This window comes from Sciurus carolinensis, chromosome 5, assembly GCF_902686445.1.
Source record: "Sciurus carolinensis chromosome 5, mSciCar1.2, whole genome shotgun sequence".
In the NCBI taxonomy this organism is placed as follows: domain Eukaryota; kingdom Metazoa; phylum Chordata; class Mammalia; order Rodentia; family Sciuridae; genus Sciurus; species Sciurus carolinensis.
The window spans coordinates 31,433,566-31,454,990 of record NC_062217.1 but is presented as its reverse complement, the minus strand read 5'-3'; the positions used below and the strand labels follow the sequence as shown (position 1 = coordinate 31,454,990).

Below are 21,425 nucleotides of genomic sequence, written 5' to 3'. Positions count from 1 at the left end.
ATGATGATTTTGATTTTCTGACAGGGGAGAAAATAGATAATATTTTACTCAGCAAGAAAACAAAGATTTTAAGTAGAGATAATCATTATCAAATAATACTAATACATTTCTCCATCAAACACAATATTCTAAATGGAAAAGTTGCACTATCATTTTTATAGTGAAGAAACTGATAAGATTGTGTTCATATTTGCAGATTTTCCCCAGTGATTTCAGAGGAGGGTAAAAATCACAAAAAGTATGCAATGTTCCTCCTTATACAATTTAAATTAATAAAAAGAAATGGTATAGACATAAACATAAGCTTAAAGACTATCTCATGACGTGTTGTTACTTTGTTACTTCATTTCTCTTCTCAGAAAAACAATATAAAATTCCATTTTTGAAGACTATGAACATGGCATATATTAGAAAATTATCTGTTAGCAGAAAAAACACAAAATTTAAAACCAAATTTCTATGGGAAAACTCCATGGTATTAAGTCCTATAAAATTAAATGTGTATCTCTTTCTTAAAAACAACAACAACAAAATAAATAAATAAAACAAGGCTAGGGGTGTAACTCAGTGGTACAGTGCTTGCCTATCAAGCACAGGGCCATGCATTCCACCCCCAGCACAGAAAAATTAATTAATTTTAACAAACTGAAAAAAGACACAGGTTTTTTTAAGCAAATTATTTTTGTACAAAATATTAGTATATTTTACTTATTTAAGGGAAAATACTAAATAGTGAATTTTCATTTTTATTTGAAAATTTATTTTTATTTAGCCTAGGATACTCCGTGCAAAGAAATAATAGGAAGGTGCCCAAGTGGGGGAATTTGTCTTAATAGTATTTGAGTGAATTTTGTTATCTTATACTCTGATATGTCCCTCAATATTTGGGGCATTTCTCAGCCTTAAGTGTAGAACTTATAAGTCTGGGCTGAAATGCCTACTACTTGAGCCTCTTGTTTCACTATCCTTACTATACGCTTTTTTCATCCTTTTCAGTCACACTACTAATGGTTAAGTTACTTGATTGGTGACTCTTTTGACCTGGGCTACTTTTCTGTGTAGCAAGTGCACTCTTTCAAGAAAGAACAATACTGATTTTCATGAAGATTCCTCTTGCTATTTGAGACATAGCAACCATGCTGAGAAAATTACCAACTTAAAAATAAAAGGAAATAATGATGTCTAAGATGAAATTCTATAGCTTTAATGCTCAGATTAAAACAATACGACTTAAAATTTGTTACTTCATTTCTCTTCTCAGAAAAACAATGTAAAATTCCATTTTTGAAGACTATGACCATGGCATATATTAGAAAATTATCTGTTAGCACAAAAAACACAAAATTTAAAAGAGCTTATTATTATGACTTTTAAAAAACACAATTATATAATGGCTTTTATCTATATTTTATCTACACAAATAATTAAATAACTTTATATTGCACAATTAAAAAGGATTAAAACCAAAATTACTCCCATTATGCCATGAAAAAAAAGGGAAGGGGACAGTCTCTGATTCATTATATGAAAGTAGCATCACACTAATTCCAAAACCAGACAAAATACACATTAAGGAAAAAAAGCTACAGACCAATATCCTGGATGAACACAGACATAAAAAGCCTTATCAAAATATGAGCAATCCACATTCAACATCACATTAAGAGGATTCTACACCAAGATCCAACTGGATCTCATCATGGGCATGCAAGGTTGGTTCAGTATATCCAAATCAACAAATGTAATTCAACACACAAGTAGAATTAAGGAAAAGAATCACAAGATCATCCCAACAGATGCAGGAAAAAACCTTTCACAAAATTCAGCAGCCATTCACATTAAAAACACTAAAGAAACAAGAGATAACAGGAACTGACTTCAACATTAGAAATGCTACATATGACAAACCGAAAGTCAATACCACAGTAAACACAGCATTTCCTCTGTAATTAGGAATAAGGCAAGGATGTCCACTCTTACTCATCATCACTAAAATAATTCTCAAAACTCTAGACAGAGCAATCAAGCAAAATAAGAAAATTAAAGGAAAACAAATAGGAAAATAAGAAGTCAAACTATTGCTGTTTACCACTGACATGATCCTATACCTAGACAACCAAATAAACTATACCAGAAGACTGTTAGGGCTGATAAATTCAGCAAAGTAGCAGGATACAGGTTCAAAATACAAAAAAAAAAAAAACAATAGTTTCTTATACTCCGATAATGAATCTGCTGAAAAAGAAATCAAGAAAACTACTCCATTCACAATAGCCTAAAAAAAAAAATTAAATGCTTGGGAATAAATCTAACAATGGAAATGAAAAACCACAAAAACGAAACTATATCAAACACTAAAGAAACTGAAGATGATCTTAGAAGATGAAAAGACATCCCATGTAATTGGACAGGAATAATTAATATTATCAAAATGGCCATATTACCAAAGTATTATACAAATTCAATGCAATCCCCACCAAAATACCAAGGACATTCTTCACAGAACTAGCAAAAAATCCTAAAATTCATATGGAAGAATAAAAGATCTGGAAAATGTAATACCCAGAAAAAAGTAATACCTAGAAAAAAGAGCAATGCTGGAGGCATCATAATACCTGATCTCAAATTATCCTACAGAACTATAGTAACAACAACAACAACAACAACAACAAAAAAGATGGTATTGATGTCCAAACAGACATGAAGACCAATGAAATAGAAGTCTCAGAGAAAAACTCACATAAATAACAGTTCTCCAATGCTTGACAAAATTCCCAAATACATACACAGGAGAAAATGCAGCCTGTTATACAAATGGCTCAGGAAAAAGTAGATATAAATATGTATAAGAATAAAACTAGATCCCTGTCTCACCCCTGCACAAAAGTCAACTCAAATTGGATCACAGAACTAGTTACTAGACCAGAACCCCAGCAACTGCTAGAAGAAAACATAGGTTCAATACTCCAAGATAATGGCACAGGCATCAACTTCCTTAACAAGAATCTTAAAGCTCAAGAAATAAAAAAAAAACAAGAATCAGTAACTGGGATGACACTGTATCAGCTTCTGCCCAGTAAAGGAAATATGAGCATGAAAGAGACAGCCTATAGAAGGGGAGAAAATCTTTGCCAGCTACTCTCCTAACAAGGGATTAATATCTGGAATATATAAAGAACTCAAAACACTTAAAACACACACAAACACACACACACACACACACACACACACACACACACACACACCAATCGGCAAATGAGCAAAATAATTAAACACACATTGCAAAAGAAGAAATAAAAATGGTCAATGAGTATTTGAAAAAATGTTCGACATTCCTCCTAATAGAGAAATGCAAATCAAAACTGCACTGAGATTTCATCTCACTCCAGTTAGAATGGCAATTATTAAGAATATAAAATAAAACCAAATGCTAGTAAGGTAGTGAGTGGGGAAATAGGCACACTCAGACATTGTTGGTGGGATTGCAAATCAATATAACCACTTTGGAAAGAGATGGATATTCCTAAAAACAAAAAACAAGAATGGAACCACTATGACCCAGCTATCCCACTCATCAATATTTAGCCAAAAGAACTAAAATCATCATACTATAGTGATGTACACATATCAATGTTTATAGCAGCACAATTCACAACAGAAAATTTATGGATCCAGCTCAGGTTCCTGTCAATAAAGAAACTGGTATATATACACAATGGAATTTTACTCAGTCACAAAGAATAAAATTATATCATTTGCTGGTAAATGAATGGAACTAGAGAACATGATGCTTAGTGAAATGAACCAGACTCAGAAAATCCAGGGTCAGATGTTTTCTCTCATATGCAGAAACAAGAGAGAAGTAAGGAATTTTTAAAAAGGATTCCAAGAAAGTAAAGGGGAGATCAAGGAAGTAGAGAAAGAAAATTGAGGGGGGGAGGAAGCAGGGACAGTAAACGGGAGGAATAAAATTGACCAAATTATGCTATCCTCATGTATGAATATACCACAGAGAATTCCACATCTATGTATATCTATAAAATACTAATTTAAAACATGAATATATAAAAGGAAGGTCAGCAGAGGAGAGGAAGGGGAGTAGGCAGTGGGAGGAAAGAAAATAACTAGGGATTATGGAGTAAATAGTATTACATGCTTATATGAATATGTCCAAATGAACCCTACTATTATGTATAGTTAAAAGGTGCTAATAAAAACACAATTATGTATTGAATTTTATGTGTTCAATTAATTTTAAGAAAATTATATGAATAAAAATATAATTAATATTCAAGAGAAAATGTTTGAAAATAATTATTATCAAATCTTACCAAATGTAAGATTTGGTCTCATGATATATCCAAGGTCATGGTGATTATAAGTATATGTATTAGTAGAAAGAGAACAATGAAAAATCTCCTGTTGTCATAATAAGGGTTTTTTTTCAGTGTTATATGTTTTGTAATTCTACAAAACCATAATAATTACACTTATATTTAGAACACTGCATTTTAAATTCTATTTTAATAAACTCCTTTACAATTGTGGTATTCATAAAATTTTAATTTTAACTTACTTTTTATTTCAATTTTTGTATTATCCTATGCCTTTAGCATAAAGCCATAATAATAATAAACAATAATTTGAATTTCATAGTTATTGTTTACTCATTAATTTCTTAAATCATATAAAAGAATGGATAGTTATAATAATTAAGTGTAGACTGGAAATAATTAGGGAATGTGAAATAATGTACCTAAAGATAAAGCCCAGATATAAATTGAATGATTATATAAGCGAATTCCATGATAGATTTTTTTCTAATCAAATGCTCCTATGAGAAACTGCAGGCATAAGTAAATTAAATGTTTTGTTTAAGTAAACATAGATGAAAAGACAAAATTAGGAAGAGCATTACTGACAGAAAAACAATATAATGTTAAATTCTTAATCATCTACATATTATAATTAGTGATTGACTAGCATTGACCTTAAACATCTGGTTTAACTAAATTATATTTGTAATATAAAGTATAATTTAACATACTAGATACCTGACGAGTAAATGCCATCCTAAATCTACAACCTGTGACATAATGGCCCACTGAGAGTTTTTTAAACACTAAGTTTTTAGGGTTATAGCTACTAAGAAAAACACAAAGCTAAAATAAAATGCCTGATTATTTTAAACCTGACATTTTTTCTTCATTTCTCCCCAAAGAGAATCACATGTATTTTTGAGTGCCCAATACACACATTAAGAAAGTAAATGAAAATATAGAAGATTAAAAAACGAAAGAAATGGAGCAAACTATGTTACATGCATTTACAAATATATCAAAATGAACCCCACTATTATTGAAACAGGACAGAGACCCCACCCAGAAGACCCTTACCATAATTAAGCAGAAACCCCCAACATATTTGTGACATGTAAGTTCCTCTTAGAGTTTTTTGCAAGGACATCAATTATCAGTAAAATCCTGCAGAAGGCATTGTGGTTTTTAGTTTCCTTTTTGTTTATAAATGCCAGGGTTGAAGAAAAAAACTTGTGAAAATCCTTGTCTGTCTTAGAGGATGGAATGAAACACGCATGTTATATGAACCTCCTAGCTCCCTCCCCTCCATTGGGTAAAAATTTCAAAGAATTTCTATACTCATTGTTCAGAGGAAGAATTCTTAGGTGTGAGCCACCTCTGAACCCCCACATGTGGTCAATAAATCTGCTTCTTGAAAATTCCTCAGGTGTCCAGCCTCTTCTATCCCACTTCATTATATGTAACTGTAATATACTAATAAAAACAAAAAAGAAACTAATGTTTAACAGAATTCTTTAATAAGTAAGAAGTTTACTCCTTTATATGGAAAATGAAGTTCCAAACTAACACTTTTCAAGTTTTAAGAATATTATACCTTTTAGAAATATGCTCAAAAGCTTTTTGGAGTACTTTTTTGTGAACTGTTAATCACATATTTTGCAGACTGAAAATAAAATAATATGTAACAATTTCTTCTTTCTAGTTAGTCAAATAAATGACACAAAAATTAACTATAGTGAAATAAAAAAGCCAAGCTGAGAAAATAAGGATTTTAAAGAAGACTAAGAATAAATGTAGTGATATAAAGGATATAAAATTTTAAAAATTTCCTACTAAATAAAATGTTATCAAAGAAAATTTAGTGTGATAGAAGTTGTGGTTCTGACTCCTTAGCATAGAGTCCTTTATTCCCTGGAAAGCCCTAAGGAGCACTATGGAGGGATGGCTCACAGATGAGTCCCTCCCCAGAAGGAAGCTGCTCCATCCAAGGCAAGAAGACCTCTTTATTAGGAACAATCTCCATGCAAACTCTGAACAATGAAGAGATAAAAAGACCCAGCTCCTTTGACTCAACTGAGGACATCATATCTCTGGAGGCCATTTCAAATTTCAGAGTTTTCCCATGGATTACCCTGAGACTTATTTTAAAATTGCATGGCTTTTCCTTCAGACCAATCTCCTCTTACTGGTACTTTACAGGTGGTGTTTTCAAGAACATTTTACAGTGCACACCCATATAGAAAGGTGTATCTCAGAATCTATTTCCTGGGGTAGTGGTTATTGAGCATGTTTTATACAGCATTTGCTTTACCTAATGTTTTTGAAAAAATAAGTTGAAAAATCATCAATTAACAATTTCAACTTTTAAAAAGAAAGAGGACTTTTACTTCTACTTAAGAAAAAGAAAGCTTAAGAGTTACTCCCACAATAATTACTAGAAAAAGCAAAATAATCTAAAGAATGACAACTCTGATATGACTCCTTAGAAAATTGAAGTTGCCAGGAGATCAGCTAGGAAAGATAGGCGCCTCCAAGGAGGTGGGATGCAAGAACTTGCTTATGTGGGGCAGAACCCAGAAACCAGGAAACTAGGCACCATATGTGCTAGTAAGAAGATTTCAACTAAAATTTTAAATGCATTTCTGAAGTTGAAAGGTGGGCCAATATGAGAGAATAAAATGCTCAGAGTTGCAAACACACAGCAAGTATACAATAACTTCTAGGCTCTTCTTCACAAACCTCATGAGTACTCTCTAGAAAGACCAGAGGCAGTATACCAGAGGCAGTAGTATGAGAGACTAAAAAACTTCCCTCCCTGATGCAGGCCAAGAGAGGGAAAAATAACTTCACCAAGGAAAAGCACACATTTCCTCTATGAAATAGAGGAAAAGCTTTATGAACTTACCCTGATATTTAGAGGGAGGGACATTTACTTGGAGGTGGGTAGAATCACTGGAAACACCATGACAAAGATTGAGTCTGAACCAGGACAACAAAGAACTCCAAGACCTAACACCAAGCTTGCAAGTACCCAGTAACAGATAACAGCAGCATTCTGTTATAGAAGGATGATGAACCTCTCTGAAATACAGGATCAAAAAAAAAGAGTCTACCAATAAAGGAAGAGTAAGAATACTGACTAAAACACTGACAAACTAGCACCTAAAAAAATGTAAAGGTAGAAGCTGGGTAAGGAGGTACATACCTGTAATCCCAGCAGCTATGGAAGCTGAGGCAGGAGGATCACAGGTTCAAAGCCAGCCTCAGCAACTTAGCAAGGTCCTTAAGCAACTTAATGAGACACTGTCTCAAAATTCATAATAATAATAAAAAAAGGGCTGGGGATGTGGCTCAGTGGTTAAGTGCCCCTGGATTCAATCCCCAGTACTTAAAACAAACAATCAAAAGCCCTACAGATAAGGAAAGAGCAAGAATAGTGAATAAAACTCCAACAAATACCACCTAATTAAACATAAAGGTAGAGAAATGTAAAACCCATTGTGCACTGAAAGTAACCAAAACAATAAGAAAACATAAACCAAGCTCAACTCCAACTCCAGGTTAGAATGACTCAATCCCTAACCCTAAAGACTTATCACAACTAGAGATAGGCCCATTTCAAACATGAATGCTATTGTCAGTTACTACTATCTTATATACAACATCCAGTTCACAATCAAAAATTAAAATACATAAGGAAGCAAAACAACACTAACAACCAAAAAAAAAGACAAACGGAGAGTCAGAAACAAAAGTAAAGCATATAAGGGAACTATCACACAAAGAATTTTAAATAACCATGATTAACATGTTAAGAGTTAATGAGTATTTGAAAAGGTAAACAGCATACATAAACAGATGGGGAATTTCAGGAAAAGTAAAAAATTATTTAAAAAAAGAAACAATGATAGCAATGAAAAATATAGTAAATGAGACAATATGCCTTCAATGGGCTTATCAATAGACTCGATAAAGCCAAGAAAAGAATCAGTGAATTTAAAGACAGGATAATATCTACACTTCCCCTGTTTATTGTAGCACTATTCATAATATCCAAAATACGGAATCAACCTTTAGTATCTATCAATGGATGAAAAAATAAAGAAGACATGTAATATAAGCACAATGGACTACTATTCAGTCATAAGAAAACATAAAATTATATCATGTGCAATAACACATACAGACCCTAGTCAATAGTATGGTAAGTGAAATAAGTCAGAAATACAAATACTGCAAAATCTCATATATAAGTGGAATCTAAAAAAGCCAGTCTTAATGGAGAGTAGAATGATGGTTACAGAGAGGTGAGGATATGGGGTAAAGGAATGGGAGAGGTTGATCAAGGGTAAAAAATTTATAGTTATAAAGAATGGATAAATTCCAGTGTTCTACTGCACAGTAGGGAGATTTTAGTCAATAATAATGTATTGTATGTTTCAAAACAGAACAAAGAATTTTAAAAGTTCATCACAAAGAAATAATAAATGTAGGTATGTTTGTGGTGAAAGAAACACTATTACTCTGGTGTGTACTTGTGTGTGTGTACATACACACACATATATATACATAAATTTGCACTTCATAAATTTGTATAATTATTGTCAATTAAAAAAGAAAACTTAAAAAAATAAAGACAAAAATAATTATAAAATCACAGTTATGAAAAGGGCTCATAAAAGAGTACAGGGCCAAAAAAGTAAGAATAATATTACACAGGTGAAACAAAAAGTTGATCAAAATTTTTTCTTCTTGGGTTTTGTTATGTTTATGGTATTATTCAACTTTTAAAGATTTATAATTTGTTGTGATTTATTTTTTAAATCTCAATAAAACGTTTGGCCCCCTCCATCCAGAATATACTGAAAGTTTTATACCTAAAAAAGAAAAAACACATATATTCTTTTATATATAGAGAGAGAGAGAAAAAGAGAATAAGAGAGAGAGCACACAGACATTCAAGAGCATTCAAGAGCTATGGAACAGCAACAAATAATCTAATATAAGTGTAACTGGAATTGCAGAAGTAGAAGTACAGTACACCAAACAATGGTTGCACAAAGATACCCAAAGAATAATCCCTGGAATCTGTAAATAGGGTATGTTACATGGCAAAAGGCACTTTGCAAGTCAAATTAATATTATGGACATTAAAACAGGGAGATTATCTTGAATTATGTAGATTGGCTCAATCTAATCACATGAGCTCTAAAAAGCAGAAACTATGTATCAGAAGGGGATATCACAGCAATTCTAAGTGTGAGAAGAATATGGCATATTGCCTCTGTTTCTGAATGTAAGGAGTCACATGCAAAGGACAGCTTATGACTAACAGCAAAAAAAAGAAACAGATCTTATAGGCATACAGAACTGACTTCTACTAAAATTGAAGGAAACTAGAAGCAAATTTTCTTTTAGAGTCTCCCACATGGGATGTAGCACTGCTAACACCAGGACTGTGACCCAGTGTGAGCTGTGCCAGATTTTTAGCCTAAATATTAGTGACATAATTAATAAATCAGTTTTATTTTAAGTTGCTGAATTTCAGGCAATTTTTAAAGGTAGAAATATAAAACTAACACAAAGATACAGAAGATATAGCAGAAGAAATATATGATGAGATAATGCATAAGAATTTTCCAAACATAATAAAGATTATGAAAGTACAGATGCAAGAATCCAGAAAACACCACATATAATTTAATAATCTAAATATGTCATAATAAACTACTGAATTCCAAACATAAAAGGAAAATTTGAAAGAGTCAGAGAATATACATATTACATACAGAAGAACAAAGAGAAGAACCATGTTCTCCTTAGAGACCACACAAGCCAGAAGGTTTGGAATTAAATTGACTTCTAACACATTTCTTAAATATATAAGCCTTCATACAATGTTATGTCTGGTCAAAAAACTTCTGAAAATGAAGGGAAGATAAAGATATTTTCAGAAAAAAAAAAGAAAGAAAAAAACCCAGAGAGAATCCATGAACCTAGCTTGTACTATAAGTACATTAAAGGAAGTTTTTAAAGTACAAGGTACATGATACCTGTTAAAAACTTAAATTTATACAAGCAAGTGCTGGCAATGATAATTGAAAGTAAATGTATATATATATATATATAAATCCTGACCCCTTATATGAGGTCTAGCTATGTTACCTAGGCTGGCTCTGAATTTCTGGGCCCAAGTGATCCTCCTGCCTCGATCTCCCTAGTAGATGCAACTATAGGCATCTGACACTGTGCCCATCTAAAATGAATTTATTTGAATAGTTTTACAAGACAATTGGCTTTCCAGAGCAAAAATACTAGCAACATACTATTTCTTAATAAGACATACACAAGTAAGATATATGATAACACTAACACAAAGAATACAACAGAGACGTTTTTGCTTTGCTTTGGTTTTTCTCAAGTTTTTCTAGTTCTCAGTAGCATAATCAACTTATTATTAAGGACAGAAATCCAAATTATTTATATGACTAGTTGATCATGTAATATATGAAGGAGTATAAGTGTTCAAATGGTTTAGTTTTATTTAAATCACTGTTTTAAATTTATGATATTAAATTATATCATTCTGATCTTTTATTGTATATGGAAAAACAATACTCTTATAATTTTCAAGCTGTAAAAAAACTTAGGTAAGTATAAATTCTAATATCTCATTCAATTAAACTTTTCCAGTTCCTTACGGCTTTATCTTAATAAAGAATTTTAATTCCTTTTCTTTCCTTCTTTAAACATCCACATTTTCATGTTTAAAGCAGATTTTTCATAGACCAATTAATGAATCCTACTTTTTAAAAAATTAATCTGGAAATGTCTATATTTTAATAGTGATTTTAGACTATCTGCATTTAAAGAAATTACTGATGTAATTTGGTAGTCATTTTTTTTAACAAAACTATTATTTCCATGGGTTATTTTTTTCCCCTCTTAACCCTTCTGTTGAGTGAATGGATTACTGTGTGTAATTTCATTTTCTCTCAATATTGGTTTATTACTTACCTATCTTTAATATTTTAAGAGGAATTCCTCCAAGGATTATAATATCTTCAGTTATCATAGGCAAATTTTAATACTGGTATACTGTTTTATGTGCGATATTAGATGTTTATAATAGTTTACACTTAATTCAGAAAATCATTAAAAACAATAATGAATATTATAAAACAAAAAAATAAAATAATAAAGTAATAAAAGACACAAAAATAAGTACAAGACTGTCACCTATTTTTATTCTAATGGTTGTCATTCTCTCTCTCTTTTTTTTTTTTTGCAGTGCTGGGGATCAAACCCAGGGCCCTGTGCTTGCAAGGCAAGCACTTTACCAACTGAGCTATCTCCCCAGCCCACAAGACCTTCACAATCAAAACTACAATAAGTTGTTGCAATTAAATATCTCAATGAATGATAAAAAGTACTGATAAACTGGAAAACTCAATAGTACAATGTCAATTCTCCCCAAATTTAATGAAAGGTTTGATATGATTCTAATTTAAATTTTGGCAGTCTCTTTTTAGAAACTGATAAACCAATTCTAAAACTTATATGAAAATGCAATAACCTAGAAAAGTCATTTTGAAAAGAACAGAATGAGAGGATTTAACATTGTATGATTTCAAGACTTACTATAAAGCTACAGTAATGAGGACAGTGCAGTACTGTCACAAGTACCATACACAGGTAATGGAACCAGATTGGAGTCTAAGAAGTAGATCTACACATAGAAGGTCAATTGATTTTAAGCCAATGTGCCAAGGTAATCCAGTGGGCCTGAAACACTGATGTACATATGGATAAGAGCAAATATCAAATTTTATTTCACTATACACACAAAAACTAAATCAAAATAGATCATAAAAGCAAAACAACACAACTTACAGAAGAAAGCAGGAGAGTGCCTACAAGACTCTGGGATATGTAAAGATTTTAGGGACTTACAAAAGGCACATGTCATATAAAACTATTTGAGATAATGATTTTAGAAACTCTCTGTGAACACTTTTAAGGAAATGAAAATGTAAACCACAGAATGCAACAAAGAATGATGGACATCTCTCAGTGGATATCTATGAAGAACATATTAATTTTACATAAGAAAAATAATTAAATAGCTGATCAAAGACCCAAAAACACATGGAAAAATACTATGACCAATCATTAGGAAATCAAAACTAAAACCAAATGAGATGATTATTTAAAAAGACCAAAACATCAAGAATTAAATAGAATGAGGAAAACAGATCTTTTAACATATTGCTGACAGGAATATACAATGATAAAACTACTTTTGCAAAAAAGTCATCAGTTTCCTATAAATTTAAGCATATACTAACTATTCAATCAGCAATTTTATTTTTGGTTGTTTACCCAACAGGAATAAAAATATGTCCATGACAAGACTTATATACTCAAATGACCATGAAATTATTATGTATAACTGCTTCAAATAGTAAACATTTAGTGTCTGTCAATAGTTAAATAGATAAATAAATGGTAAGATAGTCATATAATGCACTAATACTCAGTACTGAAAAGAAATAAGAATCCTCATAAACAAAAAGATACGGGTGAATGGCAAAATTATTGATCTAAGTCAATGACAAACAAAATAATTTGCAATGTATGACTCCATTTACATGAACCCTGAAAATCAAATCAAAGTTGCAAACCTTAAAAAAAAAAAAGTGTTTGCTTAGGGCAGGTATTGGGCTGAGTTACAAATGGAACATGAGGGAACTTTCTGGGGTAATAGAGATATTCTACATCTTGTGCTGTGACTTTACAGGTACATAAACTGATCAAAACTCATTAAAATGTATATTGTGTTTCTTATTGAGTTTCTACAACATAAACAAATGCTCTCAATAAAGTTGATGTGAAAACTAACTTGAGGAAAAAAACATACCAATACAAATTATTAAATTCTGAGAACATGTCATGTGAGAAACATACAAGATGTTATGGTTTGGATGTGAGGTGTCCCCCAAAAGCTCACAGGTGAGAAAATGCAAGAAAGTTCAGAGGAGAAGTGATTGGATTGTAAGAGTCTTAACCTAATCAGTGAATTAATCCCTGATGGGATTAACTGAATGGTTAACTGGAGGCAGGTGGGGTGTGGTTGGAGGGAGTAGGTTAACTGGGGGGTGTGGCTATAGGGTATATTTTTATTATCTGTAGAGTGGGGTCTCTTTCTCTGCTTCTTGATGATGTGAGTTGCTTCTCTCCACCACACTCTTCTGCCATGATGTTCAGCCTTACCTTGAGCCCTGAGGAATGGAGCCTGCCATCTATAGATTGAGACCTCTGTAACCACATGCCCTAAAATAAACTTCCTCCCCTACAATTGTGCTGGTCAGATCCTTAAGTCACACCAGCAAAAAAGCTGATTGAAATATAAGACTTCCATATAGTAAACTAAAAATTATTATTGGGATAAGTTTAAAAAAAACAAAGATTTGAAGCAATATATAATATTTATAATTTGGAAATCAAAATATTGAAATAAATCTATAGATATAATAAAATCCTAGTTACAAAAAAAGTGAAGATTTCATTACTTATCAAAATACTAGCAAGTTGTTTTTAAAATGAACATTGACAAACTGATTCTAATACTTAAATGGAAATGTGAAACACCAAGCTTAGACTTTCTTGAGGAAAAAAAGACAAGGTGGAAGACCTCATTTAACCCCATGTTGTTCTTTATTAAACCTAAAGCTAAATATGGTAGCATACCAGAAGGGTGAACAAATGAACAGATGCAACAGAACTGAATGTAAAACCATAATAAAGAATACATGGACAATGATTTATGATGAAAGTGACAAAGTGTAGGGCAAAGAAGAGTCTTTAAAATACAAAATGCTGATCATCTTCCCATCCCTATTACTCCTACCTTCCTATAGTCATAAAGTTGATTCCTGATGGGTTATAATAAAGTAGCCAGAAGATAAAGTAGGGAAAATGTAGGCAAAGATGTCTTATATAATATAAAAAGTACTCACAAAATATTGATAAATTGAATTTCATTAAAATTAACAACTTCTATTGATCAAAGTGGAGTATAAGTGATAATAAAAACCACAGAATGAGAGAAAATATATGTATGAAAAATAATCATTAAAGGGCTCGTGTCCAATTTTATAAAGAATTTTTCAAAATTAATAAAAAGACAATCCAATCATTACAAGGTGGCTGGACACTTCAACACACAATTATAAGAAGAAAGCCAAACCACCAATAAAAATATTTTAAAAGTAGTCAATCAATTGCATTACTAATGAGGAAAATGCAAACTAAAAATATAAGAGAATGTCACTATGTTTACACAAAAATGGCTAAAATGAAAAAAGTGACAATTTTAATAAAGATATGAAGCAATTAGAATTCTCATATTCTACTGCTGAGTTAGTAAATTTGTATGATCACTTTGGAAAATCATTTGGCATTATCCAGTAACACTGAACATACACAAACATCATTAATCAGCAATTCCACTCTAAGTTATTTACCCAAACCATATGCATATTAACATGGTGTGTACCCACATAATAGTGCATCCATAATAATTACAAGCTGCAAAAATCTCAAAAACCAATCATCAATAAAATGAATTAAGAAATTGTTGTACATACACAAACAGGAATAAAAATGGAGTAAGAATGAACCAACTATTGCTATATGCAATATGGATGGATCTCATGTACATAATGTTGAAAAAAAACAGAAAGGAATAACTACAGTGCAATGACATTTACATAAAATTCAAAAAAGACAAAACTACCTTAGGAATAAAATTTGAAGAGGACCAAGAACAGTGACTGGGAACTGAAGGTGGAAGTTTCTGGAGTTCTTGTAATAGGTTATTTCTCAATTTGGATGATGTGACATGAGTGTGCTCTTTCTTTCACAGAGTTATACTCTGTGTTATACTTCTAGTGAAAACTTGAATTTATACACATGTGTACATGAACGTGTGTGAGTGTGTGTACAATTTAACTCCACAAATGAGGGGAAGTCCATTCTAAGAAAGATCTTTAATGATAACAAATAAGATTGTTTTGTTATGTGGATTCCAATGATACATGTTATAAACAATCTGACAGAATTATTTTAATTATTATTATTTTAATTATTTTTAAAATGTATATTTAAAATTTTTATCACAACTCAAAAATACTCAGTTTAATCATGTTACCATTTGCACATTTTTAACCTTTATTGTAAAATTATGTTACCTACAGAGTATAAAATCAACCACGTTTTTTAAAAAAGACAGTATCTGTTTACACTGAAATAACAGATTTTGTAAAACTAACCAAAAATATCAAAATGATATAATTATGAAATATAAAAATGCATAATTAACCTTAATTCCCAAGAATACTTACACATATATGTATTTATGGTCTATCATTCACCTTTTTATTTTGTTTGTTTAAGGGAGAGAGAAATAAGTAAAAACCAAATATACACACCTCATGTTTTCAGCTGAGTCTTCTGGCATTGGAGCAACAGTTTGTACAGCTGGAAGGTTTTTGCTGGTAGCACCATTCACAAAACTAGAAGAGGAGGAAGAGGAGGAGGACCCTGAATCCACGGCACCTGTTCCCAAAATAATAATTTTTAGTCTTAAATAAAAATTTATTTAAATAAAATAATTTTAATAACATCATTACTATTGATTTTTAAATAATTACTCATGTAAATTCAAAACAGAATTTGACAACTGAAAACCATTTGACCATTAGTACACTAATAAATTCATTATAGTTCTAAATAACAGCTATTGCATTAAATAAAATCCAGTTGATTTACTTATGTTAAGCTAAAAAATCTACATATTACGAATGGGGTATAAATTAAAGACAACAACAAATGAAAAAGATTCTAGATAAATGAGGTTGATAAAACAATGCAAATTTAAATGTGAAAATTTTATCTATTTTCATTGCTATGTTAAAATATTTTTAGTTTTTACCATCTAAGACATAAATTACAATGGTCTGAAATACAAATTTGTGGCTCTGCAGAACTGAATGCTCACTTTGATAAATAATTTGCACCAGAAGGGCTATATTGAATATAATTGTGTACCTGATTTTGGAACAATGAGTTCTCCTCAATGATATGAAGATGCCATTTTAGAAGAGATTTTTCTATAATACCACATAAGTATATTTAATAGCAGTGGAGTTGAGGGACATCTAGTGTTCCTAAGTATTATCATGTCTTCTACTAATTCCCACAAAACTGAGCTACTTCCTGGGATTTCTACTATAACATTTATAAAGCTCCTAGGTGTGGATATGTAAATTGGAAAATGTGCCTAGTTTAGATGTTGGTTCACAGTTCATATGCAATAATAATTCTAAGGAAGAAGTTTATTGCTAATTTTATTTTTCATTTTGACATTACATACTTTATAATATTACTTATTACCATTATTTTCTAAATCCATTATTAATTCTTAAAAGAGACATTAAAAGAAAACATCATGACTTCTGATTAGATAAAATCAGAGGTGATATAATTTCTCATTTACCAAAGTCTTAAGAAAAATAAGGACTTTATTCAATGAAAATCCTGCATGTAAATTATTTTTCTATTACATTGGCATGTTTTCAAAATCTTAAAACTTTTGTAGTATATATTTTAGTAAAACAAAGTTTTATTCCTATTTCTAGAATACCAAATGAATATAAATAAGGTTGTAATACTGAAAAGAAAGACTTTAATGTCTTCAGAAAAATCAGATATAAACATTTATTTATAATATAGATAAATCAAAGATATATTCTTTAACACAATGCCATTTATGTTTATTGGCTAATATATAAATGATATATGTTTAATATAGTACATTCTACTTACTACAACCCCATAAGTGTGTTGTTCATGATATGTCAGACTCAGGTGATATGATAAACAAGATAGATACAGAAAGCACAAAGAAGAGCTACGAAATTAATAAAAATGGGAAGAATCTAAGCAATGATAATAAATGGAAAAGTTCAAGGCTATACAGTTTGGAGAAGAGAAGACTACTATAGTCAGGGAAGAAAAGTCAGGGATCATCTTGCGTTGTTTAAATACCTAAAATGGAATCACAAAGATTTGGGTAAGGATTTATTTAGCTAATAAAAAACAGGAACATTTCTGGAAATTTACAAATAAAAAGATATTTTTAGGCAGGTTTTAAAATTTATAAAGATTTGGAATTTTTGGTTCCTACAATCACTAGGAAATTATTGGACAATGGATACAATAGTAATCTAAGTATATAAATTAGTTCAGTGTCAATCAAGGTTTCTTATTCACATGCACTTTTCATCATGTTGAGGCTCTTGCCTATCATCAAGGTTCTTACGGGAGCACTGCCTTCCCTTAGGGGATTTAGCAAAGTATGTATTAGGATTCAATAAGTAAATGTCACCAAATCCATGGTTTTCACACTAATATTTTTATCATACTTTCATATTCTTGATACAATTTACCAATTTTTACATCTAAAACTTCAGTTTTCTAATGATCTTTTGCTTTTGCTCCCCAAATACCTTTCAGTAATCTAATTTCACTCTGGAAGTAAAGAGCGCAATGTTTTGAGGAAACTCAAAACAAAAACCAATACTGTCTCCTAAAAATGACCACTAAAACTTGCATCCTAGAATCAGAAACAAGTTCTGAAAAGTTGCAACACGACATATAACCTTCTTAAGATTAAGATAATCTTAAATGATCAGGGCATTTTTCATTTTTAAGATCAAATAAGAAAAAAATGAAGATATAGAAAACAGAAAGCAAAAGATGAGGTATCACAAAAATATATAAGGACAATACCTGTTGTATTAATCATACTTTTTGGTGTAGCTCCAGTAGCAGCAAAAATGTTAGAGGTACTGCCTGTTGGCAGCCCACTTCCTGCAGTGGTGGCTCCCACAGTGGTTACAGCTAAACTACCTGGAGGTGGCTTCTTTACAGGCACCACAACACTCCTGCAAAGAAAGAAGTGATAAGAAATAACAAATATAAAGCTTAAGGTGAATTATAATCCTGTTATGTATGACAGATACATAATGTTGAGTTTCACCTTCCTCCCTCTCCCTTCCTTTTTCTACTTTCTCCCTTAACTCCCCCACCACATACATTTTTGTCTCTCCCTCCTTTCTCTTCATCTTATTTTAATTTAGAATTTTTTAAACTCATGAGCTCAACTTCATCATTGAAAAGGATATAGGTATAAAGGAAATACTGCAAAGTATATTGACCAGTGAAATTAACGTAGAATCTGGAGTTTGTGAACCTTTCTTAAAATGACAAGTGACTGTAATCATGAGTCGGGGAATACTGGGGCATATTTATTCCAGTTGGCAAATTTTATATATGCATATAGAATTTTTGATAAAATATACATAAAATATTCATTTTATCCATATTATATTCTAACTGTATATAATATTCATAAAATGTCACAGCAAAGAAACATTTGACAGCTAATTTTTAAATTTGCCCCATAAGGAAACTAAAAATTAAGCCAAAAAAAGTAACACCTAAGGGCATAATTAGGTTATATTTTATTTTTCTGAACACAATTGAGTTATTTTTCAAGTAAGGTTATAATGAAAGAGAACTGAGATGATACAATAGATATTTGGGTAAAGATCTATTTAGCCTTTGAGCCTTGATTTTTTGAACACTGGACCAAGTTCAATATTTTCCTTTTTTTTTTTAGCATTTTAAGTGAATTTCATTTAAAATTTTCTGAACTTGAAATTATGTTGTTTAAATGATAAATGTGGATAACAATCAATTTAAAACTATGAACAAAAAAACTATTTTTCAACTGATAAATATCTATATCTCCTTGCAGTGAAGTCACCCTTCTCAAGTTCAAAAGCACTGTGAACTTCATTTCACAAATACCTTCCAAGCATTACTAAATCATTACTGAATTTATTCACCTAGAAATTAGATATACGGGATATTTTTAAGCTCAAATATAATGCTTGAAAATTGATGACTAACACAAAAATATCCAACTTGAAGTATGATTTTATTTTAAATTAAATCTTTATTTTTTTATTTATTTGTTTTTATGTGGTGCTGAGGATCAAACTCAGTGCCTCATGCATGATAGACAAGTGCTCTACCACTGAGCCACAACCCCAGCCCTGAAGTATGATATTAATTGCATCTGTATTTTATTATTTTTCCATGAAAAATCTTATTCAGTGTACAGGCTATGAGAAAGAAGTAATATTAAGAAAAATAAGTCACACAATGAGAGAAAAATGTGACTCTCCAAATCCTGCAATGGTGGCTTATCAATAAAATGAAAAACAACACCAAATGCCTGCCTCAAAAAAAAAAAAAAATTATCTGAATTAGATAGCCAAAGTGTCTAGATGTTTCACTTAACAGCAAGCTCAGCAGGATTTGGCAGTACAAAATGGAATATAAATATAGGAGAAGAGTAACTCTATCAGTGACCTACAGATCTGCACTAGAATTCAACCTCTAAGAACACCTCTCTGTGTTGTGTTGGGCACGTAAATCTCTCTAAGGTCCATTTTCTTTCCTGTTAAAATAAGACCTATGGTGTGTACTGTATAAAATTCTACTGTTATAAAGCTAAAAGGAGATATGCATAGAAAGTACTTAGTCCCCCACTCAGAATATTGTAAACTGGTTCTCACAATTGTTATCATTATTATGGCTCCCAAAGTACTGATGTATTATGGGTCTATATGGGCAACAGTACTCAAATGGAAAGAAGCAATAATCCTGGAATAATCCTGTAATTATAAACAAAATCCTATGAGCAGTTATTGGTGTCATATTTTTAAAAATAATGACAAAGAGCACGATGGCCGTAAGGGAACAGTTAGGATGAGAATGTATACGGAAAATAGGTCACGTGAGAAAAGACTGAAAAGACTAGAAAATTATAGTAAAAAAGAAAAATTTTAGCAACTTTCAAATATTTGAAGGTATCTGATAAGAAACCAAAATGCCAAACAAGGGCTAACAGGAGGAAAAAGTGTCTCCTAACATTTATGGACTCCAATTTCCAAACACTCATGTGTTTAAATGACTAGCATGACTACATGACAAAGGTCTGGCTAAGAGAAATGAGAAAGCAGATCTGCCTGGTTTTTTACATTTTTTTCTGAATTTATAATTGTAAGAATTTGTAAGGAATTTTCTCTCTGATTGTTTACCTAGAATCAGAAGATTGCACATTCTTGTCCTTAATGTCATTTTTTTTTCACCAACACTACCCATTCCCTAACACCTTAAAAAATCCTCTGTCCTTAGCAGTCCATTTTATAAATAACTTGAACGTTAACTTTATTAATGTGCTGATAACAAATTATTTATCTTTCAGAATATTACTCAGTATTTTCAAGTACTTACATATGAACATAAAGATTTTCAACTCTGAGAACATCTTCTATCAGTTTGTTATTCAATATTTCCCCCTGGTTAATTATTCCATCTACATGAAGCTAATCTTACCAAGGAGTTTAAATACCCATTGCAGGTACCCATTTAGGATGCATAAATACACTAACACATATACAAATTTGGAAGGTACATACATTTTCTATGGTGAATATGTAAATTTTATATGAATTTCAAATAATATGGCCACTAAAAAGGTAAGAACCACTGATCTAAACTAGTAAAGTATTTTGCTCTTCTTACAGATGTTATTCATACTGATGGATACCTATGAGTCCTCTACACTGCACACACTTTACAACTGAATTTTTTTGATATCAAGAAGATTCTTTCTATGCTTTCCCACACAATTTCAAACCTGTATCCTATACCTTTAAGACTGCAAACTACTAAAAAGTAAGTAATTACTTGATTCTACATATGATCTCTACATATCATAAGGTTATAAAGGTTACCATCAAAACAGTGCAACTCAGGAAATATTTCAATCTATTTCACTTTTACAAATTTTTTTCACTGAGTGATTATGTTTTTAATGCAGTGACTGATACTTTATACATATGGATCTTCCATCACTGAATTTATCCCAATTCCAACTAGAAATGTGGGGTATGGTCTTGTTCTTTA

General features: G+C 31.2%; 1 protein-coding gene across 7 annotated transcripts in view; it reads right to left on the bottom strand.

The window, feature by feature from the left end:
- The window catches only part of Nbea (neurobeachin), a 628,163-nt gene that overhangs the window by 370,489 nt on the left and 236,249 nt on the right, over nt 1–21,425 (bottom strand). For all 7 annotated transcript variants that reach the window (XM_047553976.1, XM_047553978.1, XM_047553977.1 and 4 more), the window contains 2 exons: nt 18,174–18,328; nt 15,812–15,938 (listed from right to left, as the gene is read on the bottom strand). In XM_047553976.1, the coding sequence (XP_047409932.1) occupies nt 15,812–15,938; nt 18,174–18,328 (282 nt within the window). The remainder of the gene's footprint in view (nt 1–15,811; nt 15,939–18,173; nt 18,329–21,425) is intronic.